The following is a 24,451-nucleotide window of genomic DNA, read 5'->3' as shown; positions in this document are numbered from 1 at the left end:
AGCGACAGGGCAGGCGGAGCCTTTAATGATTGACGCGGGGACTGACCAATCGCGTCGAGAGGTGACGTCACCGGACTTTCGATAGGCTGAGCGGAGGAGGGGGCGGGGCGGGAAACTTGTCAGCTGATTGGTTAGAATTGGCGGGGGGGCCGTGCAGTCCGTCTGTCCCGGTGCTCCGAGCTTGTTGTGAGAGCTGGGGCTGTGGGAGGGTTGTCGGTGTGAAGGGGAGACCCGGGGGTGTGAGGGGGCTGGGGGTGTGAGGGAGAGGGAGAGGGAGACCCGGGGGAGTGAGGGGGCTGAGGGTGTGAAGGAGAGGGAGACCCGGGGGAGTGAGGGGGCTGAGGGTGTGTGAGAGGGGGGTGGCTGGGAGAGGGGGCTGTCGGTGTGACTGCCTCAATACCACTCGGAGTGAGAGTTGCCCCCTCTGGAACATCAACTCACAATGGAGAGCAGTGTGAGGAAACCCCTGAGTTGGGAAACCAGGCAGCAGGTAAAAGCAGAGTCAACACCGTCAACTTCTCATTCGCAGCAAAAAACACATGTTAACTGAATTCGTTAATTATTTATTTCATCTCCAGCTCAAAGAAAGATTGGCCTTGCTGAAGAAAGAATATGTAAAGACAGTCTATAAATTACAGGTACTGACCCCTTGTTACAACATGTCACATTTATTTGGGAGCTGGTGAGTGTAACCTGACAAATCAGATGAACTTGAGCCTTTGGTTCCCAAAATTCTCCATCGATAATGATTTCCTTGCCTCATATCTTGGTCTGTTGTAGACTAATTGATAGAAATAGATGGCTATGATTAGTCAGTGATCCCATTGCTGTTGTATCAGGCAACTACCAGGACAGCAGAAGGTGAATGTCTTTGGACTGTGGATGGAAATCTGATCACCCAGAGGAAACCCACACAGACATGTGGAGAACGTGCAAACTCCACATGCACACCGTCACCCAAGGCTGGAATTGAACCTGGGTCCCTGGCGCTATGAGGCAGCAATGCTGACCACTGTGCTACTGTGCTGCCATTAAAGAATCAAAAGAATAATGATAGAAACCTGAAATAAAAATAGATGAAAATGGAAGGTAGTGTAATCAGCTTTGGAATAAGCACAGAGGTTGATGTTTCTTTTTGGGATGTTCTTTATTCTGACTGGTCCTACTACTCAAATACTAACCTTTCATTTGAAGTTCAGTCACTGTGATTATGTTGGCAGCCAATCAATGCACTGCAAGGAAAGTGCGATGACTAAGCAATTGTCTAGTTTTGATGTTGGTCAGAACAGAAGTGTTTTCCTGTGCCTCATCCAATAATGCCATTGCACCATTTAAGTCCACCTGAGCAGATAGATGGGGCCTTGGTTTAAAGACACATTGAAAAGATAGCATATCAAAAAGGTAATGTCCCAATGGTAAAGTATTGGTCCGGATTATACCTATTGTATAATTTTGACATTTCCGATGACAATCTTGACTATTGGTGGAAACTGTTGGGAGAAATCCATCCGCTGAGATAATCTGATATTTAATTAACATTACCACATCACAAATGGCATGACACATTAGGTCATGGGTGTAGCACTCTGTGTGATTTTAGTTGGTCAAATTGTATTTGAACTCCTGAATAATCCTACGGTATTGATTTTACCAAACTGAGCTCAAATATCAGCTTAAGCCAGTTGGTATGACACTTGCTTCTGAGTTGGAAGGCAGTTGGTTCAAGCCCCACTAAAGAACTTGAATTTATAATTGAGGCTACCCTCTTACTGACTTTACGTTGGCAATTCTGATAATCTTATTTTCTGTCACTAGCGTGCACAGAAAGCTGAGCATGTACGGAATCATGTTAAAAACACCATCACACACCAGAATCAGCTGCTGGAAGAGCAAAGCACGACCCAGCAGACAACTGGTAAGTTTTCAGCAAATAATTTTAAACATTAGAATGGTTTAGGCTTTCAGTTGACTTGTTCTCGATCATACTGACCTCAGTAACAGACTTCCCTACAACAGATGGAAACTTTAAAGTGACATGTCACTGGGCTACCCCTGCATTCTGTGCAAATGACAGTTGGGAGTTGACTTGCTTCTCCATTGTCACCAGTGTAATTTTGTGATCAGCACTGATATGAGTTGTCTGCTGATGTGCTGTACCTTAGCTTGTCACCCACACACTGTGCTTCCATGCTGATTAGGAATAGGAGGAAACCATTCAACGTCTTGAGTTTGTTCTTCCTGTTGGATAACTTAGAGTTGTTGCACCAATTTTTAAAAAAACTTTTATCCCTGCTTACCTTAATATTCAGATTGTGCAGCTGTCTTTGCTTCCTTCCCCTTCTCCTCTCCCGCAAGGAAAAGAAATTCAGGACCTAATGTATGTTTCTTGAATCTCTTTTTTTCAAAGATGAGTCCTTACCACTTTTGGATACGCATCCGTCAAGCTCTTTGTATCAGAGAAGCCGAGTCCCAGAAAGCAACGAGAAAATATCAACAGTGACCTTTAACCTTGAGCCGGAAACCATAGACTCCATTGGTGGCCCAAATGTGGCTTTGACAGATACGTGTGAAACTGTTGAAGACCCTTCAGCAGAACCCACTTTTTCTCCAGTTGTGGAAACAGACCATGTTACAAAGACAGACTGTCGAGTTCTGAGTCGTCTGAAATTAAAGAAAAAAAGATCAAGTGAAATACTGAAAAGGAAGGTGTGTGAAGCAGCCAGTGAACTGAATGCATCTCTGGTGAGTTATGAAGAATCCTGCGTTAAAGAAATGGAAGAGCTGGATTCAGCTGTTAATGAACAGAATGCAAGATCTTCCATCTTTACCAGAGACAACAATGTCTCCGAGTCACTAGGTAGAGATATAAAGGAGAATGTACAACATAAAGTATTCCATGGTTCTCAAGGCAAAGAAGACTCCATGCCATTAAAAAATGGAGCACAAGAGGTAGAAGGTAATCATTTGAGCTCGCCCTTGGGCAAAACTATGAATGACACAGTTTGCTGCAGTCCTGGTGACAAGTCTGCAACAGTGTCTGTGTGTGAAAATGAAGCTTTTGGCTCAAGGGACCCAGAGGCAATGACTGAAGCTACCCAGCCACAGCAAGCAAAGCTAAACTGCTCTGAGGATCTCATTGAAGCCTCCGAGAGTAATCTGACAAGTGAGGTATTAGCATTAGAACCAGATCAGCTGCAGGCAAGTACTGCTGAACATGAAGCCCCAGGAGACAGCCCACTGAACTCTTGTACCCTTGTTGAGGGTCTTCTCTTCCCTGTTGAGTATTATGTGCGGACAACTCGGCGCATGACCAGCTGTCAGCGACGGGTGGACCTGGACGCAGTGATTCACAGCCACTTGGGAAAGTGCAGAAGTGGTGGCAGAGGGAGATCTAGGAAGTCCACAGTTGACCAGGGCGGTCCTGTAAAGGGCCTCTCCAAGGCTGAGGGAGAGATCAATGACACGTTATTACTTTTTAACAGTCAGGAGGATGATTTTGCCGCACCAAATGCAGCTTCTTCGCAGCATGATTCACAGTATTCCTGGAATATTGGTGTTGATTCTCAGAGTATCAAATCAAACCAAGTGAAAGGGAGAAAAAGAGATCAAGGGAGATCTATAAAATCCAAACTCACTGATACCAAGTTGTTTAAAGATGCAGATCGGACGTTAAATAATCGCACAATTCCTGGTGTTCAAAGTGTTGCGGCTTCTGACATTCAGAATGAGAGAAAAAGCAAGGAAAATGAAAATAATTTCTGTCAGCCAGTGCCCAACACTAATGAACTGTCTGGAAATACTGTAAATAAGCTGAGTGGTCATGATTTTTCAAACATTACTAGCTTTAATGTCAAGAGTTCCGATCTGACTCGGGTTAAACCTAAACACATTGTGGAACCACTACAGAACTCCATCAAAAGCCAGAACAATTATGTCTTAATAAGGCCTTTCAAAGAAGACTCGAATTGTTCATTAACGGAACAAGGGGTGTCTGCATCAGGTGTGCCAGAACATCACTCTGGATTAAACAGTGACACCGACAGTCAGGAAATGGTCCCAGAGACACAGCAAGATCCCTTTCTTCGCATCTCAGTGAAGAAGAGTTTCAATGCTGCAATGCAGCTGTTTCCATTGGGGGGGACTGACCCGTACGGAGAGGACAATTTGTCTCAAGTGTCTCAGCCCAGAAGGAGGGTGAAGCTCTCAAAAGGTGAGCGCTGAGTGCACTGTTGAATTTTAATAAATTTGACTGCTGATCTCCTGATTTGATTCTTTTGCGTGCTGACGTTATAGAATGGGTACAGCACATTAGTTTATGTTTAGGGGAAGGAAAGAAAGAACTTGCATTTTTATTACACCTTTCATGATCTCTGGAGGTCTCAAAATGCTTCTCAGCCAATAGATGTACTTTATGAAGTGCAGTAATCATTGTTGTAAGGGATGAGGCTGATGAGCAGAGAGATTGCACTGATTTATCGTTGGGCAGATTCGCGGTGTAATTTAATGAGTTAGCATGTCCTATTATTGTCATTTAATTAGCCCCCAAATTATGAGGATCCTATTTATTACTTGACGTTAAGGTGAGTATGACGTAGGGTGGGAATGGTGTACGGGTGAGACAGGTAGGTGTAGGGGGTTAGGAAAGAAAGTGATGTTGAGGCCACTCTCAGATCAGCCATGATCTTCTGGAATGGCAGAGCAGGATTGGAGCCAAATGGCCTGCACCTAACTCGTACGTACTTGTGTTGTTTTCCTTTGGTATTCTCTTCAATCAGTGAGCAATAAGCCTGTTTCTTCTAATAAAAATCAGAAGTGCTGACTTTTAAAGAACCGTAACAATTGTGAAAAGTTTGTTTACAGTTTTTGCAAATTCTAGGAGGAAAATTTAGATGATCAGATACTGTTCTGTAATAGATCTCTGTGCAAGTGCTGACCTCAATGCAGTACTGTAGATGAGCATATGCTTCATGAGCAGCCCTGCAAGTATAATTAAATTTAAAAAGGGCATTAGTGCCTCCCTCTGACCTGTATGTTTACTTTGCCTATTCAATAATTTGTCCAACTTCTTCCATAACTGTGGAAGGCACAAAATAGTTAAACTGTGATACCAGGGCAGGCTTGGTGGGCCAGCTGGTCTTTCCCTGCCTGTCAATCTCCATAGGCAGTGCACCCTCACTTAAAGTTGTGGTTGCTTTCCTGAAAATTGTCATGTTAAGTGAAAGGTGTATCAGATATTGGAATCAGTGTTAAAACTCGGAGTTAGGTTCCTTTGGACATTCCTCGCCTGGGGAACAAAAATGAACAAGTTGAAACTATGTACCATACATGTGCAGCACTGTGCATTCCTGGCTGAAATAACTTGCAAAATAAAATACATCATTAAATGTAAAAAAATATATACAAAATTAAATTACTTCTAAACATTACAGTGCTATACCCACCTTGGTACAGTAAATTTAGAGTTGATCAGGCTCCATCTAGTGGTACAGGTTGGTTGGTGCAGTTAGCAGCTACCTAAACTGACCAACCTCTACCAGTAGATGGAGACTAGGACTTAATGCAAGTTCAGGAGTTGGGAACCACTGAAGAACAGACCCAAAGGACTCTCACAAGAACAGGTGCCGGAGTGAAGTGATGGTTGGTGGAGGTGGGGTAGGGAGGGGGAGGCAACTGGGGAGGTGGGGTATGGACGGAAACAAGGTCGGGAGTCAGAAAGGTGGTGGAGAGATAAGGCTGGGAGGAAGAGGGATTGAGGGCCAGGGTGGAAGCACTGGGGAGAAAGTCATGAGTAGACAGGCCATAGAAGAGGATGTCTGTGGCAAGCCACGTTGAGGTGAATCTGTCCCCCTCAAGTAAGTCTACCTTTTGAACAATGTTAAAGTGAAACAATGTTAAGTGAGTTGACGTTGAGCAAAGACTTACTGTGTATTTGAGATTGCTGATGTAATAAGATTTGTGTATTTTCCATAGGTAACAGTTATCGTAGAACACGTGCAAGCTCCAGGAAACTCGCCACTAGACTTGATGATGGGACGCTGACATGCTCAGAACCATTACTCTGGGTTAAAAGGCCTGTTATCAAAAGGCTGTTTCACAGCCTGGAGGTCCATGATTTTGAACTCCCCAATGAAGAATATGGTCAACTTAAAGAGAAGTTAAAAGCAGAATCATTGAGGAAGTCACTTCCTTCCCAGCACAATATGTTTGACTGTACTGTGGAGACTCAGGTAGAGACGGAGGATTGGGATACAGGGCACTGTGAAAGTCCACATTTACAGGACATTAAACAAGCTACAGAAAGCCTTGAGGAACACCACCCACAAAGTAAGATGGCTCAGTTATTCCAAAAGCAGAAGATCTTAACATTCCAATCAAAGTACATTTGCTTTATTTTTAATTGCCCAACATTTACCTTTATAAACTAATGTATTTTAAGAGGTTGGACAAACAGTACATCGTAGTTTCTTTTTATGCTGTTCGCAGAGCTTAATTGCATAAGCTATGTATAAACCATACCCACGCAGTACAAGTGTTTTGCACATTATATGCAGACTGTATGCAGATTGGCCTGTAATAAGCAGGCTGAGCTGCAGCTCTCCACTGACTTTGTCACTATTAGAGATGCGACCCCTGTGGAAACGAAAGTTGAACTTGGACAGTTCCAGTGCTTGAAAGAAAGTCAATTTGAAGTTTACATTTTGTCTGGTGTCAGTGGAGGCCCAAATCACAGTTTCTCATCAAGTTACCTTTATCACTTTTACCCAGGGTGTATTACAAGCAGAATTAATGATTTCAGTATAAGGTTCATTCTAGTATAGTATAGTTATAGTATTTAGTTATAGTATTTAAGCTAGTTTTCATCAGTTAAACAATGTCTGCAGTGCTGCATTTGGTATATTTTGGAAAATGTACAGTGCAGAATCTAAAAGGGTTGAATTATGTATGAGGTCAGGTTATATTCCCTGTGAGTAGAGAAGATTAAAAGGTGATATTATTGAGATGTTTTAAGGTAATTGAAGGATTTGATGAGGTAGATAGACTGTTTCCTTGGGTGGGAAAATCCAGAACAGGGGAAATCAGGCCATTCAGCGGTGATATCACCAAGCACTTCTTCACATAAAGGGTAGTGAAAATCAGGAGGTCTATTTCAACACCCGAATAAAAGCTGAGAGCTTGGGGATAAATTTAAAAATTTCAAAACTAGAATCAATAGATTTTTGTAAAACAAGAACAATAGGGAACTTGGGCGAGTGGCAATTATGATGCAGAAACACTATAACCTAATTGAATAGTGGAACAACGTTGATGGCTGAATGGCCTTCTCCTGTTCCTGCTCTAGTAACTTGTTGAATAATATGCTGCTTTGACTTCATAATAGAAAAAAAGGAATGTACCATAGCAGCTTGGTCAGCATCTGAAAAAAGGCTGACATGTCTGTTCTAAATGAGAGAAGAGTTGTGTCTGTGCATGCATGTTGGTGACGTTCTCCCATTTTTCGGCTGTTACCCATCTAAATGTATATTTCTGTTATCCGTTTCATCATCGCTGGGCCAAAGTCCTCAAACTCTCTCCTGAACAGCACTGTTGAGAGTACCTTTGCCATAAGGATTGTGGCAGGTTGAGAAGGTGTCTCACCACCACCTTCTTTAGAATAATTGTGGATGGGCAATAAATGCTGATCTCGAGGTTGCAGCCTCGAGAACATTGGGTTGTTAAAAGGCTTTTAGCCGGTGGCATCCACATCCCATAATTAATATTAAAAAAATACACCCCAGTAAATCATTTTAAAGCTGAATATAGTGAAAGCTACACCTTTTAATCAACCTATTTTTGTTTTATTCATTTATAAGATGTGGGCATCGTTGACTAGGCCAGCATTTATTTTCCATCCCAAGTTGCCCTTGAGAAGGGGTGGTGGACTGTGTTCTTGAACTGATGCAGTCCCTGAGGTGTAGATACACCCACAGTGCTATTAGGGAGGATGTTCCAGTATTTTGACCCAGTGACAGTGAAGGAATGGCGATATATTTCCAAGTCAGGATGACAGTGCTTAATGTGCACATGTTTTTCACCTAGAGAGTTTGGACTGCAAGGAAACGAGCAGAACCCCAGAGGAACCGACTACAGATGATACAATTTGTCCTTCTAGTCAGAAAAGACCAAAAAATACATCTGGCTATAAACTATCCTCCAGTGTTCTGCTGTCAACCCCTTCCGGTACTCCACAGGCAGGGAGTGTCCACCAGCGTGAACAAGGTGCAGGTAGCCCTGTGTTCCCTTCACTTGGCTTCACTCCTGTATCTAGTTCTTCAGTCCTTTCCAAAAACAGCCATCGAAACCAGGGCTCATTCCAAACTGGCACGCTGTCACATGCGTGTGAAGATGTTCAGAATAATGATAGGAGCTGTGGGCAAAGGCTCCAGACATCTGAAGGAGTGGTGCCGCCAGCAAATAGAGAAGACAGTCTGTCTGCAAGGAAACATATGGATAAGGATGAACAACCTCAGGAGCAGTTCCACAGCAATTGTGAGACAAAGTTCTGTCAGTCAGAGGAGTTGAATGAGGATTGTGCTGTGAAATTTGCTGAAGAGGGCATTGTAATTGAAAAGGTATGATTTTTTTTTAAACGTGTGGTTGTTGCGTGCAAGTTAAGACATACCAAGTCCCTCACCTTGTATGTTGCTAAGGCCTAAGTGCAAAGTAAGAGATCAGTGACTATTTAACCCACAAGACGCTAGCTTATTCAGTGTGCCACTCTACTGAGTTTATTTGGGAGCACAAGCTTTCTGAGTGTCGCTCCTCCTTTAGGTGACTCACCTGAATAAGGAGCGACACTCCGAAAGCTTGTGCTACCAAATCAACCTGTTGGACTTTAATCTGGTGTTGTGAGACTTCTTACTGTGCTTAACCCCAGTCCAATGCCGGCATCTCCACATCATGGCCACTCTACTGAGCCAGCCTGCTGCAACTTGCCTCTCTTTAGTGAAAGCATGTGTGAGTGAGAGGTGCAGAATTGAAAAGAGCTCAGATTTTCCGTACCCCTGATTTGTCCCTGCTGCAGAGAGCAGCAGTTCTTCCCTGTAACTATAGATAATCTACCTAAACAATATCTACCAGTCTGCAGGTGCAACAGGTGATCAAGAAGGCAAATGGGATGTTGGCCTATATCGCAAGGGGGATAGAATATAAAAGCAGAGAAGTCTTGCTGCATCTGTACAGGGCATTGGTGAGGCCACAGCTGGAATACTGTGTGCAGTATTGGTCCCCTTATTTGCGGAAGGATATATTGGCCTTGGAGGGAGTGCAGAGAAGGTTCACCAGGTTGATACCAGAGATGAGGGGTGTTGATTATGAGGAGAGACTGAGCAGATTGGGTTTGTACTCGTTGGAATTTAGAAGGCTGAGGGGGGGATCTTATAAAGACCTATAAGATAATGAAGGGGCTGGATAGGGTAGAGGTGGAGAGATTCTTTCCACTTAGAAAGGAAGCTAGAACTAGAGGGCACAGCCTCAAAATAAAGGGGGGTCAGTTTAGGACAGAGTTAAGGAGGAACTTCTTCTCTCAGAGGGTGGTGAATCTCTGGAATTCTCTGCCCACTGAAGTGGTGGAGGCTACCTCGTTGAATATGTTTAAATCACGGATAGATGGATTCCTGATCGGTAAGGGAATTAGGGGTTATAGGGATCAGGCGGGTAAGTGGAACTGATCCACTTCAGATCAGCCATGATCTTGTTGAATGGCGGGGCAGGCTCGAGGCGCTAGATGGCCTACTCCTGCCCCTATTTCTCATGTTCTTATGTTCTTAATTATGTTACATCTGCCACCTTTGGTGCCTGTTTGCTTGCCCCCTTCAATGTTGTCCCGTCTGCCTTGGCTTGGAGATAACATTATCTAAGAATGTGTGTGTGTTTAAGTAGCAGCCTGGCAGTTTTCATTTACCTTTGAACCATGACCGGGGAGAGCACTGACTTTGTACAGGCTCCTAGGGTCCACCAATCCTACACTCTTGAACAGGTTGTGTGTAATAGTCTTTTATTGTTTTCAAAGTCTTTTAACTACATTTTGTGTTTTTTTTTGTAGGAGAATGATGATGTCTTGACTTCTGCCCATCAGTTTGAGCAAAAACTGAAGGGACAAACCTTGCAGCTAATCTCTACTTTACAGGTTAGTAATTACTGAACAATGCCAGGATTTAAAAGATAATGTTTCCTCTGTAAAGTGACCGAAGTACAATGATACAACCTGATTTTAAAAACTGATTTAATGGTTCCAAATATTGATGAGTTCTGTACTTACGCCTAGGAATGATGCTGGGAACTTTGGGTGAACAAAGTCCCAGGAAATAACTATCACACAGCAGGGGGAACAATAGTCTTTTAAACAGGAAACGTGAGCTTGTGGTTCTTCAAAGGGCTAAATTTTAACGGTTCTAAGCAAGACTCCAGGATAGATATAGAAGCTGATTTTATGAATGCACAAACCCAGCAGGGAGCCTTATGATTTCACAATATTCACAAGATGTGGAAAAGACCCTCCATTGTAGCAGCTATGTGGGCTGTTGTGAAATAGTCGCTCTGTAATAGGAACAACTCACTGTTGTCTTAATGTTTAAGGAGGCTAAATTATTTTATCATTGTATTTGTAGAATCCATCCACTTCCTGTGTTACTGATTTGTGTACAGTATTCTGGACAGTGAATGAGGCCAAAGCTTCATGTATTGCCTGTGCTTGTGAAACAGCAGTATTCTTGTGGGCCCCACTGCAGCTAAACCAGTGGACTAACATCCATACATGGGCCTTTGATAAGGTACTGATATCTGTTCTTACCTTAATTCTGATCTAACTGTCTGGTATTTAGTACTGAATAGTTTTTCTTTGAACAGCATTAAAGAACATGTTTGACTCAACTGCTTTAAATCTTGTCAACATGTTGTTTTATTCTTTCATGGGATGTGGGTGTCTGTCGCTGGCTAGCCAGCATTTTTATTGCTCATTTCTAATTGACCTTGAGAAGGATTGTGGATGCCTTGTCAGGAAATTATAAATTTAATGCCTTGTCGGCCTGTCATGTGATGTCTGTCAAAACCTACAATCAGCACCAGCTAATGAGGGGCTTCCACATAAATGGAGTGTTTGGAAAATGTTGGAAAGTGTGTTTAATAATAAACTGTTGGTGTTAAAAATTGGAACATTGCACCAGTGCACTTCTCAGCCCCTCTGTTCTCCTCCTCTCACCCCCAAAGAGCCTTCTAGGTTTTATCTTGCATATCCAAATTCCTTTCCCAGAGGTGGGGAGGAAACTTAACTCCACCTTCCTACAACAGGGGTTGTTATGCATTGTACATATGGGTTACAAAATGAAATAATACTTAAAGGAAAATTTACTTTGGTTCCCTAAAATATCACTGGCTTACTAACAAATATGACTTTTACTGTGCCTCGAACATATTTTAACTTTGACTAGTGTGCTCAAAGCAAACCTTTTTTGTTTGATATTCAACCCCCAATTTAGTTTGTGTTTCATGTTCACCAGATAGCAGGTGAATATGGCAGGGAGAGAAGGTGATTCTGTCCCTAGTCGAAACCAGTGCCACTGGAGTCATCTGTTAGAGGGCACAACAAAAGCAGGCCGGAGATCTGCTATCTGTACTTTCACTGAAACTTCACCCTCAGTTTTAAGGGAGGTTGCTGGGGCATCTGCTAGAGACTTCCCTCATGTGACAAAGCATTAGGAACTCACCAGTGTGTACATGGAGACTCAAATCAAATATACCTCTTGCATTGCTGCAATCTGATTTCACATCACCAGTTGATAATGTCTCAGTAAAAGAGGGCATTGTTTCCTATTATCATGTTCAGTAACTAATTGGTAGCTGTTCACTTCTGCACAGAGCTGGAATGCATAAAGCATAATGTTTTGGAATCCGTGCTGAGCAGGAAGTGTGCTGAAAAGACTATTCACGGTTGTTGAGATTAGTTTTTCTTTTAACCTGATTTTCATGTTGATTTGGTGTCTATTCTCCTGCTCTCGCAGGTTCCGATAATCGAGCTCATCCCCATTCCAGATGCTGTGAATATCCTGTGTGTGGCTTTTGGAAGCCTGGAGATAAGGGAAGTGAAGTAAGTCTACAAAGCACATTGATAAGACTGTGAAAATACTGCAGAGCTGACTGATTACACATGCACAATATTTTGCAGAGAGTTGGAAGTTTCACACTGAATATAAAAGTGTGCAGTAATTTTGTATCCTGACACACTTTTCTGAAACTGGGTATTTTTTGTGGTATTTACAGTTTCATAGACTGGCTATTTTCATAAAAATAATCAGTTCTACGGTATATTGTTACATTTTATAATTAAACTGTTGGAATTCACGTTCCCCTCCCTTCATTGTTCTTTCCATATCACCACATTGCCAATGATGGGAAATTAACTTGCACACAGCCGGGCTGAGATGTGAACACAGGACAGAGGCCAAAACCTGACACGGTGGGTGAGGAAGGCAGTAGGGGAATCTTCTCTGGCCCACTTACATACCCCTCTTCGCAACTTGTATTGGCATAGACAAAAGGCCTGCAGTGATCCTTAGCTTTAAATAGAGTAGTGTGGTGACACTAGGGAAAACTATTTTCTAAGACTGTATTTGAGTTCTGAAGGAAGAAGATTGGCACAAAATATCAGTGTTCTTGCTGCAAATTAAACTGGGCATTAACCCAAGTATTTTCTCTGCCATGTAATTACAGGAAGCACTGCCAGTCATTAACCCACTTAGGCTACTTTTCACACTTTAGAATTGTGCGCTACAGACCAGAACTGCAGAAGCAGGACATCTCCTTGTTCTCTCTTTGTTTGGACTTTTGTGTGTGACTTCATCAGGGGAGATAAGACTTTTTTCACAGTCAAAGAGCACATAATAATGAGGGGTGATTAATGTTAGTGCATTAATAATTAGGCAACATTTTAAATGGGGTTTAATTTGATATATTTTTTAAGCATATGCAACCAATTCCTCAAAAACATAATTATTCCACTTTTGGTTAAAGAACAGTGTTCAGGCACTGTAAAGAGCTTTTCTCGGTATCAAACCTGTGTTGTATTTGCCATTAGAAGTGTTTGATGTAGGGGAGCTTGACTTTGTACCTAACCTCGACATAGGTATATTAATACTGAAGCCAAGTGCATTAGTGAGCCCTTGCATTCTCAGCACTGACGCACTTCACTTCAAACAATGTGTTTTTTAAAAAAAAACATTTTTTTTTGCCCAGAGTGCTACTACAATCCTAATAATGGATCCAAGTGAAATTACTGCTCAGGCAATGCCTGTCTTTCTTGAAACATGGCTGATTGTTTTTATTTTACTGCTCCTGTTTGTTTTTAAGAGTATTGCACTCGACAGAGAGAGGTTGTTTGGAACGCACACTGCTGCAGGCAGGAGATATAAATGCAGTGCTTGGGCTGCCCGGAAGGAGGCTGGTCTGCTCTAGCGGCACACTCCAGGATCAACACATTGAACTGAGCACCCTGTCCAAAGAAGGAAGGTCAGATTTGTATTTGTTAACCATGTTTTGGATTTGGTTCGCTTGGCAGATCATGTTAACTGTTGTGTGTCAGATGCTTGTTTAGAACACCAAAATGATAAGTGCAAAATACAAGGTTTTGAAGAGTTCAAAATTGATATACAAAAAAATGCAGAAGTAACTGTACCTGTTGGAACACTGAGATGAAGAAAGTTGAGTTGTTGGTGGAGGATAACGATCCCAGACAGCTTGCTGGAAGTATGTATTCTTGTTGGGAACAAAGGTGACTTTAGGTTTTTCTGTAGATCACCAGGTCAAAAATAAACAAAGACCAGTAAATCTACAAAGAGATAAGGAAGATTGATTAAATAATGCTTACAATACCAGGTTAAAGTCAAACAGGTTTATTTGATATCATGAGCTTTTGGAACGCTGATCCTTCATCAGGTGAGGAAGGAGCAGTGCTCTGAAAGCTCGTGATGCCAAATAAACCCATTGGACTTTAATCTGGTGTTGTGAGACTTCTTACTGTGCCCACCCCAGTCCAACGCCAGCACCACCACATCATAAATAATGCTTGTCCAACCTTTGGCCTGCGAGTCGAATGTAGCCCCTGAGGCATTTTAATCTGACCGAGTCATGAACTCGACCATTGAAGACTTCAGGGTCAGAATTTTAAAAAATATTGTGAGCCTGCTCATCCAATAATAGGCTGGTTTCTACATACGCTGGCTGCAAATAGGCTTGTATCAGCAGCCAATGCAGAGGGGTACCAGCCTCTGGACAGGAGTGACACAGTCAGTTGCTAGGTAACTTTATATTCTTGGTTTCTGCCTGCTGAGCAGAATAGGTCAGGAATAAGTCGGAGTGTTAATGGGGGCATTAAGGACTAAAGGAGGGTTAATCGTGCCATAAAGTTAAGTTAGAATGTGTTATTAGGAGAACAAAGGTCAATGCTCAGTGAAAGCTTGGAACGTACCAAGGAAACAAAAAGGAGGATCGAGATAGAGGAGAAAGGTCACAGTCTAAAGTTGTTGAACTCCATGTTACATCGATGGATGTAAGGCACCTGATCAGAAGATGAGGCATCGTTCCTCCAGTTTGCGTTGGGCATCACTGGAGCAGTGCAGCGGGCCGATAACAGACATGTGGGCATAAGAGCAAGCTGCTGAGGTGAAATGGCAAGCGACGGCTTGTGGACAGATTTCTGAAATTTGTTCATTGGCCCCTTGAGCAAGGGGGAAAAAAATGCAAATGTGACCTGGGTTAAATAGAATGATTGACATCAGATTATAACCAATGCTCAAGCAGTCCAGATTCGACTAGTAAATGTATTCTCAGAAAATGAGGTTGGCTATTTTTTTTATTTAGTAGTGTCACAAGTAGGCTTATATTAACACTGCAATAAAGTTGCTGTGAAAATCCCCCTAGTTGCCACACTCCAGCGCCTGTTCGGGTACACTGGGGGAGAATTTAGCATGGCCAATGCACCTAACCAACTCTTCTTTAAGACTGTGGGAGGAAACCGGAGCACCCGGTGGAAACCCACGCAGTCACAGGGAGGACGTGCAGACTCAGCACAGATAGTGACCGAAGCTGGGAATCAAACCCGGTCCTTGGCGTTGTGAGGCAGCAGTGCTAACCACTGTGCCACCGTTTAGGACTAAGGCAAAGAGAAATTTCTTCTCAAAAAAAGGTTGTGAATCTTTGGAATTTTCTACCCCAGAGAGCTGTGGACATTCAGTTGTCGGTTGGGTATACGAAAGACAGAAATTGATTAATTCTTGGATACAATGGGAATTAAAGAATATGGTGATGGTGCAGAAAAGCTGAGTTGAGGTAGAATATCAGCCATGAATGTATTGAAAGGCGGAGCAGAATCATATGGCCAATTCCTGCTCCCATTTCCTGTGTCCTTATTTGTGGGGCTGCTTTCTGACCAATGTGTTAATGATGTCGCAAAAGGTAATGCTCATTTCAGATCCAGGTCTGAGAATGGATACGTAAGTAGTACAATCAAGCAAGCTCCAGGAAACTATGGTTCCCTATGATTCATTACATTTGGAACTCTACGGCGTAGTGGTTTCTCATTTCCCTAACCTGATATTGGTAAAGGTCCGTGAAGAGGTCCTCTTTCAGCCCTCAATGGGAAATGTTGCCTGTCTGGAGCAAGGGGAAGATGTGATGGGAGGAGAAGAAATGTTTTATGAGCTAATTGCAGTTTTGTGACAGTCTTGCCTGTATTCTTCTGCTTAGGAGTGAGCAATGCATGCAGCTAGTCCCACCCAATGAGATGGTACTGGCTTTCTGCGATGTTGAAGGGGAGGAACAAGCTTTGCTTGGATCAACTATAATGAGCAATATTGTCATTTGGTAAGTGCATGATTCCTTCTTACTGGAGTAGAGTTGTAACTGAAGTTTATCATCTCTGGAACCATTCTTGTAAAGCTTTTCCGCATGGTCCGTATCCTGCCGTATTCAACCAGCCCACATTTTCAAAACCCAAAATGTAATGTCTGCTGTCATGTGTGATTGGGCAGCATTTGCTGAGCAATCCAGAGTGTGCTAATAGTTATACTTAACTAATTTAAGATGATCAGTTGAGTTCATAACATGACTCATTTACGCTCACTAGTAACATACATTCATACAAAGTAATCTGTTCCCTGCAAACAAAAAGGATATGCTCAAATCTTGTGCCTCTTGGAAGCCTTCAGTTCCCTATTGTTTTATCTGTGGTAATGCAATCAGAGTAGACTTGTTGCTGATCAGCATCCTTTTCTCTTGTGGTATAAATTGTTGTGGTGATATTTTTGCATCTGTCCTGATGAGTGTAAGATAGAAAGCTTTGCCAACATCTTTTTAACAATATTCAAGTTTCACACTAATATTAATTACTGCTGCCACCTTGCCTCCTTTTTTACCTTCCCTATCTTTCCCGACCACCTTCTATCCAGAAAAATGTAATAGCCAGTTCTGTCCTTTTAGAGCCTGGTACCTTTTTTGCCACAACATGTTCAGCTCACCAATCAATGAGTTCCAGATGTCTAGGCCAACATTCCTCCCTCAGCTAGCACCACTGAAAAATGGTCTGTAATTTCACTGCTTTTAATGGGACCTTTATTGGAAAGAATGGTTGCCACATCTGCTATCATAGCAATCAATATACTTCAAAGGAATGAAAAGTAAGTGAAGCAGTTTGGGGCATTTCTGATTGAAGTGGTAAATTTCTATTCAAAATATGTTTTAAACTACTAGAACATAGAACATAGAACAGTACAGCACAGAACAGGCCCTTCGGCCCACGATGTTGTGCCGAGCTTTATCTGAAACCAAGATCAAGCTATCCCACTCCCTATCATCCTGGTGTGCTCCATGTGCCTGTCCAATAACCGCTTAAATGTTTCTAAAGTGTCTGACTCCACTATCACTGCAGGCAGTCCATTCCACACCCCAACCACTCTCTGCGTAAAGAACCTACCTCTGATATCCGTCCTGTATCTCCCACCACGAACCCTATAGTTATGCCCCCTTGTAATAGCTCCATCCACCCGAGGAAATAGTCTTTGAACGTTCACTCTATCTATCCCCTTCATCATTTTATACACCTCTATTAAGTCTCCCCTCAGCCTCCTCCGCTCCAGAGAGAATAGCCCTAGCTCCCTCAACCTTTCCTCATATGACCTACCCTCCAAACCAGGCAGCATCCTGGTAAATCTCCTCTGCACTCCTTCCAGCGCTTCCACATCCTTCCTATAGTGAGGTGACCAGAACTGCACACAATATTCCAAATGTGCTCTCACCAAGGTCCTGTACAGTTGCAGCATAACCCCACGGCTCTTAAACTCCAACCCCCTGTTAATAAAAGCTAACACACTACAGGCCTTCTTCACAGCTCTATCCACTTGAGTGGCAACCTTTAGAGATCTGTGGATACTGGCAGTGTTTTAAGCCCAGTCTCACCACAGTCTCTCTTCTGCTCAACATCTCACATTTTCTGTATGCACTGCCTCATTGTTTTGATGGTTGCTACATATTATTCAGCGTGGATTAGTTTAGAGAGAAACTCAGTTCAGATTGATTTTTGTGTGTTTATCTCTTAGGAACTTAAAGACTGGGCATCTCCTGAAGAAGATCCATTTAAGTGAAAACTACCCTGGTACAGTCTGCCAGAAGGCCTATTCAGAGTCTGTAAGGAGCAACGATTTTATCTTTATAACTGCAAAAAGTGGTGATATCTCATAGGCTGCTAGTTTGCGACATTGCTACTTCCAGGAGAGGGGAGCAGATTGGCAGACTGTCAGAGTAGGACTTGTATTGCGATCTGGATTTAATGATAGTGGAGGCCAGGGAAAAATGAAATGCTGCGTGTAGCATAAGTTTTTCTGACAGGGTCTGCAATGTGAGGGAGAGAACCTTGTGTCCCTGCATTGACTTTTCACCTTGGAGACATGCTTTGAATCCAGTTCAGACTGATGGAAGGAAGTGTAGGTTTGGTTGTAAGGGTCTTAACTGGTTAGTTTAGCTGGTTCCCAGTTAGAGAAAATCCATGGCACAAAACAGGCATTATTTGCCTGTAACTTGCATGAACTTCAGAGGTCACAATGTCGAATGCTGGAAACAGTAAAAGCCAGTCTGATAAGAGTTGGGTGCCACTTGTATAAATATAGGAGTAACTTTTCATTTAATTCATGGAGTACTGGTACTGAGAGCAAGAAGCACAGGAGTTTTATCTAAAATCCCGATTATTTGAGAATAATACGACAAAACAATTCTCCATAATAGAAATTTGCCATTAAAAGTTTAAAGCTGTGGACAGTCTTCACAACCCTGGACGAACAACATTTATTTATCTCCAATCTTTGCAATGCCAATAAATTAGAACAGTACAAGGTCTGGACCAATTGACTTTCCAGCCACTTGATTATAAACAATTTGCAATAAGAACTGAAAATGTTGGAAATACACAATGGGGTCTAGTGCTTAAGTGAGGAGATTTTAAAAAGAAATGTTTTGCACGCCAGTCCTTTGTCAAACACGAGCTATGATCAAACATTGATACTTGAAATCTGTTTTCCCTGCTGTACAGACGGTAACAGTCCTGTTGTATATTTTTAGTATTTGTAGTTGTCTTTAATTTTTGCAGTTGCATTTCTGATCAAGGCCGTTGGTTTGTGAATTTACTGAAAAATGGACAGAATTACAGCATGCAATCTGCAGAGCAGTGATTAAATCTCTTTGTAAAATAACAAGTGACTTACTGTAAAACAATGGATCTAATAGATGAATGCAGCTCCCAAAGTAGCAGTAAAAATTTTTTGCAAAGCAAAACCATTGGAAGTAAATATTTTGTGTAAAAATTTTCGTTTTTGTATTTTAGGGCATATTGTTCCTTCTCCTCAGTCACCGGTATGTCAGCACTTGTGATGAATCTGTTGGAAGGAGAGTTTGTGTGTTAAGAATGGTTGGTGTTAATCCGATGAATAGTAAAAGTAGACCTGTCATGTCCTATACACTTCCCCTGGAATGCAATGGAAGGTAAGGTGCATTCTGTATTAAATATGCATCAATATCCTTTAGAAAAGTGCCTCAATGCTAGAAGGTCTCTGATTCAATCCTTTGTTAAATTAGCAAATTTTAAAATTTTAACTTGGTTAATTGCGGTCTCTTCATCCGAAACACACATTCATCCAGTGATTTCTGAACAGGTTTGTGTGTAAGATTTCTGTTTGGTGCAGTTAAATAACTATGTCTGCTAACTCTATCAATGCCATGGAGTAGTGTTACATAGAGAGGATATCCACATCAGGCGATGTGGATCTAAAATGGAAGTACAGTGAAAATCAAGTTCTGTGTCAAATATCGGGCATTAACCTGGGCTTCCATTTTACAGTCAGTTCTTTTTCTCTCTGATCTATTTTCTCACTTTTTTTTTAATGAATCTATTTCTGGAACAGGTACATTGTTGGAGGTGTTAAGGATCAATCAATTGCAGCAGTTGTAACCCCTGGAACCCTGGTCCTTTGGGATGTATCGTCTGGCCACGTCTCAACCATGCTACAGCATGGCCCCAATGTGCACTGGTCACTTTTCCAATGGGCAGAGGCCAACTCCTGCCTCCTGGCCAGAAAGAATGACCAGACTGTGTATATCTACAAATGTGTGGGAGCTAGAACTGTCGAATAATGTCACTGCACCAAGATCAATGCAAGAAAAGTCACTTATTTATTTGAAACTTATTTACCTCCATCGATTGTGAAAAACAGCAAAATCTGTTTGTAGGACACAAGCACTACAATGTGAAGAAAATGACTTTTGTTTGTGTACTATATATATATATATTTTCCATAATCTTTGGGTTGACGTACTGAACTGTTGTACAGTGTTATTGTTCTAGGGAGATATCAGATATTAAAAATGTGGCTGGCCTATTTCAGTAAAAAGTTCAGTAAAAACCACATAAAAGTGGTTAAGATGCCACTGTTCTGGATGATTTGGGATCAGCATTGTGATCACTCTTATTATATTTTTAATATATAAAAGGACATTCTTGTGCATTTTCATAATGAAATTATATTTTCTGTTAATTGGTGATGGAAACAATCCTGAGAATATAAAGTGGGAGCATATTATTCACACTTGCCATGTTTTCTTTTATGTTATGGAAGCTCAGGTTTTCACTGACGGTATCTAATTTGGGTTTTACTTTTATATAACTGCCTAGCTTCTTCCCCATTAATAACTTTGAACAAGGAGATTCAAAATATATCCCAACACTCTTGTTTTAACTGTGCGAGTTTAAGCATATGAATGAAAGAAGACAATAGTGTTGCAGTCTTTATTAATAATAGGCTAAATAAGACTACTCTTGTTTAACGTTCATATGTACTGTATAAAAGATAATTAATCAAATTCACAATATGGATAAGAAATAACGTCCCACACAAGCTAGCTATTGGCTGGAGTATAGACACAACAATACCTTGTAGAGGAGTGCTTAGTTGGAATTCTGCAATGCCACAAAGTGTGCTGCATCTGAATCTGCTCCTTCTCTGCCAGTCAACAAAAAGGTATCTGCTTCATATCTTCATCTACAGGTTTGCCCTATTTCAGTCGTGTAACTATCAGAAAATGTCTTTGATCAAAGTTTTGTAACCGTAGTATCATTGAAGGGAATGTATTTGTAATATGGTCCCAAGGACTGATGTGTAAATTGACTGGAAGATACCCTTGCTGTCTCTCAGTATGGGGAAACCAACCAAAGAATTACCAATGGGCACAACTTGCCAGTGAAACAATCTGGCAAGGCATCAAGAACTCCAGCCCACATGATCAAATGTGGACTGTTGAAAGAACGATCAGTGTGGATAAGGTAACAACAAGCACAGAAGCATTGCATGGAAGAATGTCAGCAGATACTTAGCTACAATGATGAAGAATAATAGAATAGATACAAAGGATAGTGACAAGAATAACAACTGAAACAAGTTGGAAATACTTGGTATTTGGATTTGTTGATGATATTTGGATGTGGTGGTAGCATTAATAGCATGTACAGCTGTGGATGCCAAGTGTTGTTTGATTGGAAATACATTTTGAAATCCCCTACATGCTACCTTCATGAGGATGGGTAGACACCAGCCTTTGCTCAGGCACTAAGATGTTGTGAGAAAGATCAAAGGAAAAGTCTGTGACCTTTCTCAGCTGCTGCTTCTGTCAGCCATAGCTCATGTGGTAGGACTCTTGCTTCTGGGTCAGATAATTATGGGTCCAAGTCCAACAAGCTCAAAAATTTATACTGATACTTCAGGGCTATACTGTGTGAATGATGATTTTGGAATACGCTGTTAAACTGAGGCCCCACTTACTCCCTCAGATGGAAGTACTTGGCACTACTTCAAAGAAGGAGTGTTAACCCTTCTAAAGGCCAATATCCTTTAGTCAGCATAACAAAATTTAGCGTTCAATATCACATTGCTGTGTGCAAATTGTCTGCTGTGCCTTTGACATTACAACAGTGACTATACTTCAAAGTACTTGATTGGCAGTAAAGCATTTTGGAAAGTTATAATTATAGGCAGGCTACCCTGCTCAGATCATTGTTTGCTATATATGATGCAAACTCATGAACTGGGTCTAAGTCCACCACTCTCAGTCCTGAAAAGTGCTCAGTTTTACTCTGGAATATTCAAACATTTGAGCAATAGGTAAAGCTACCTGTTTGACGCTGCTGCTCTGCAGTAGCAACACCAGTGGTATTCTCCATTAACAGGACACTGCCATCAAGCGAAAAAAAACATTCTGCCTACCACACAAATTGTTAATGGGTATATGAATTTTAGCGCTGATGTGATGTTAAGTATGTATACCGTACATCCGAATAGCTTTGTATTAAACATCACATCCCATAAGCTGGCAAAGTACCGACAATGCCCAACCAACCTATGTGCAAAACTCAAAATATTAGATGTGATTCCACAATTGAACAGCATTTGTTAAATTCTTAATTGTGCCAAGAATTACTCTGATGACCAATTTAAGATTCAGTTGAACTAGCTGTATGGCTCACTTGTACAAACAGAGCCCTGTCCTTTGTAGACAGAAGGACCATGTCCACCACATTGCACTTTTTTCACCTAAACAAGCTTGAATGACAGCCATTTTCTGGTTCATTCCCCATGGTAAGGCCTTGACCAATCCAAGTCCAGCTGCCTGATTTCACTTTGGATAAAAGCTTGGCAACTAACTGTTCCCTGGTGCATTCTCCGTGGCAGTACCCCAAGGCAGATTTCCACTCCATCTGACGAAGGAGCAGCGCTCCAAAAGCTAATGGGATTTGCTACCAAATAAACCTGTTGGACTTTAACCTGGTGTTGTTAAAACTCTTGCTGTGTGTACCCCAACTAATCAGAGTTGACTTGCCATCCAATCATCAGTCTCTTCATGCAATTTAAATTATTGTTCCCATTACAAATGGTATTCTTGCAAATCTGTCCTGGTGAATGCAAGGCAAGATTTGTCAGTGTGTCTCTTTTCAGCAATACTCTAGTTATTAGTATTGGTTGACGGAAGAATTCAGCCAGGGAAAATATTCTGACCTTAATAGTTCCACTGGATCAAGCTGACTGAACGTTTGTTAATCTGCTCATCTGAAGGAGGACCCCTCCAATTTTGCCTCCATGCAAGGCAGCAGCATCCTAGGCATTGTTAAAAAAGGCCAGGGTCCATCTCGTTGGCCTTCTACTGTAAGGAAGACTTTGTTTTATATACTTAAAACAATGATAATGATGTTGTTGAATAATAGTAATCATTTCTATCAATTAGTCTGCAGTAGAATCATACACGAGATAAGGAAACTCCCAATGGCTTATTGTTCAGGGTGACTTGATTTGATTTATTATTGTCACGTATTAGTATACAGTGAAAAGTATTGTTTCTTGCATGCTAAATAGACAAAGCATATCGTTCATAGAGAAGGAAAGGCAGGGGTGCAGAATGTAGTGTTACAGTCATAGCTAGGGTGTAGAGAAAGGTCAGCTTAATGCGAGGTAGGTCCATTCAAAAGTCTGATGGCAGCAGGGAAGAAACTGTTCTTGAGTCGGTTGGTACATGTTTTCAGACTTCATCTTTTTGGCAGCAGGGAAGAGAGTATGTCCGGGGAGCATGGGGCCCTTAATTATGCTGGGTGCTTTTCTGAGGCGGTGGTAAGTGTAGACAGAGTCAATGGATGGGGAGACTGGTTTAGTGATGGATTGGACTTCGTTCATGACCCTTTGAGGTTTTTTGCGGTCTTGGACAGAACAGGAGCCATAGCATGCTGTGATACAACCAAAAGGAATGCTCTCTCTGGTGCATCTGTAAAAGTTGGTGAGTTGTAGCAGACATGCCAAATTTCCTTAATCTTCTGAGAAAGTAGAGGCATTGGTGGGCTTTCTTAACTATAGGGTTGGCATGTGGGGACCAGGACAGGTTGTTAGTGATCTGGACACCTAAAATCTTGAAGCTCTCAACGATTTCTACTTCATCCCCATTGATGTAGACAGGGGCATGTCCTCCACTACACTTCCTGAAGTCGATGACTATCTCTTTCATTTTGCTTACATTGAGGGAGAGATTATTATCGTCACACCAGTTCACCAGATTCTCTCTTTCCTGTGTACTCCATCTTGTCAATGTTTGAGATCCGACCCACTATGGTGGTGTTATCCGCAAACCTGAAAATTGAGTTGGAGGGGAATTTGGCCACAGAGTCATAGGTGTATAAGGGGTATAGTAAGAGGCTAAGGACACATCCTTGTGGGACACTGGTGTTGAGGATGATCGTGGAGGAGTTGTTGTTGCCTATCTTCACTGTTTGCAGTCTGAGTTATTAAGTTCAGGATCCAGTCGCAGAGGGAGGGGCTGAGCCTCAGAGTTTGGAGATGACTTTCGTGGTAATAATGGTGTTGAAGACTGAGCTGTAGTCAATAAATAGGAGTCTGACATAGGTGTCTTTGTTACCTAGGTGTTCCAGGGTTGAGATGGTGACTGCTGTGGACCTGTTGCGGCGGTAGGCGAACTGTAGTGGATCCAGGGCAATCTGGGAGGCCCAAATTGATTCATGCCATGACTAACCATAGGTGACCAACTGTGCTGGATTTTCCAGGACTGTCCCTAAATTGAGCCCCATTGTTTTCTCGGCTGTTGCCTGCCAGGACTTTGAGTCATAATTTTGTGCTTTGATTTTTTTTCTACACGTGTAGTATATCCTTCTGCATGCGCAGTCTTGCTGGCAGCCTGTTATTACAGGTTGGGCAGTACCCCCTGCCCCCTAACTCTGATGCAAAAGTATCCCTTGATTCATTAATTCATTATCCAAGAGATGGTCATCCTGCCTTGGTTCCAAAGGCTCCTGCTCCTCCCAAGTATATGACATTCCCTGCACACCCTTTCG

At 42.0% G+C, this 24,451-nt stretch overlaps 1 protein-coding gene across 3 annotated transcripts; it reads left to right on the top strand.

Annotated features, from left to right (window-relative positions):
- The first annotated feature begins 195 nt into the window (after positions 1 to 195).
- palb2 (partner and localizer of BRCA2) lies at positions 196 to 20,155 on the top strand. Of its 3 annotated transcripts, XM_078240326.1 has the most exons (14): positions 196 to 490; positions 579 to 638; positions 1,816 to 1,915; positions 2,408 to 4,210; positions 5,971 to 6,324; positions 8,077 to 8,609; positions 10,082 to 10,165; positions 10,647 to 10,808; positions 12,036 to 12,121; positions 13,381 to 13,539; positions 15,775 to 15,891; positions 17,622 to 17,709; positions 18,899 to 19,056; positions 19,476 to 20,155. In XM_078240326.1, the coding sequence occupies exons 1-14, from the start codon at positions 443 to 445 to the stop codon at positions 19,702 to 19,704; spliced, it is 3,981 nt and encodes a 1,326-aa protein (XP_078096452.1). In that variant the 5' UTR covers positions 196 to 442; the 3' UTR covers positions 19,705 to 20,155. The 3 variants fall into 3 exon arrangements, 2 of the variants coding, with proteins under 2 accessions (XP_078096452.1, XP_078096453.1); XM_078240327.1 differs by lacking the exon at positions 10,647 to 10,808; XR_013500664.1 differs by lacking the exons at positions 17,622 to 17,709; positions 18,899 to 19,056; positions 19,476 to 20,155 and having other exon boundaries at positions 13,398 to 13,539; positions 15,775 to 15,881.
- Positions 20,156 to 24,451: the final 4,296 nt, after the last annotated feature.

This window comes from Mustelus asterias, chromosome 23 (assembly GCF_964213995.1).
Source record: "Mustelus asterias chromosome 23, sMusAst1.hap1.1, whole genome shotgun sequence".
Lineage (NCBI taxonomy): Eukaryota > Metazoa > Chordata > Chondrichthyes > Carcharhiniformes > Triakidae > Mustelus > Mustelus asterias.
The sequence above is the reverse complement of the archived record's forward strand: the minus strand, read 5'-3'. Positions and strand labels throughout refer to the sequence as shown.

What these genes read in the sequence shown, in the direction of transcription:
- palb2 (XM_078240326.1), top strand. Translation starts at nt 443, where the DNA reads ATGGAGAGCAGTGTGAGGAAACCCCTGAGTTGGGAAACCAGGCAGCAG. An exon ending in AGCTAATCTCTACTTTACAG is followed by an intron (nt 10,166 to 10,646) that starts GTTAGTAATTAC and finishes TTGTATTTGTAG; the next exon opens with AATCCATCCACTTCCTGTGT. An exon ending in ATACATGGGCCTTTGATAAG is followed by an intron (nt 10,809 to 12,035) that starts GTACTGATATCT and finishes CTGCTCTCGCAG; the next exon opens with GTTCCGATAATCGAGCTCAT.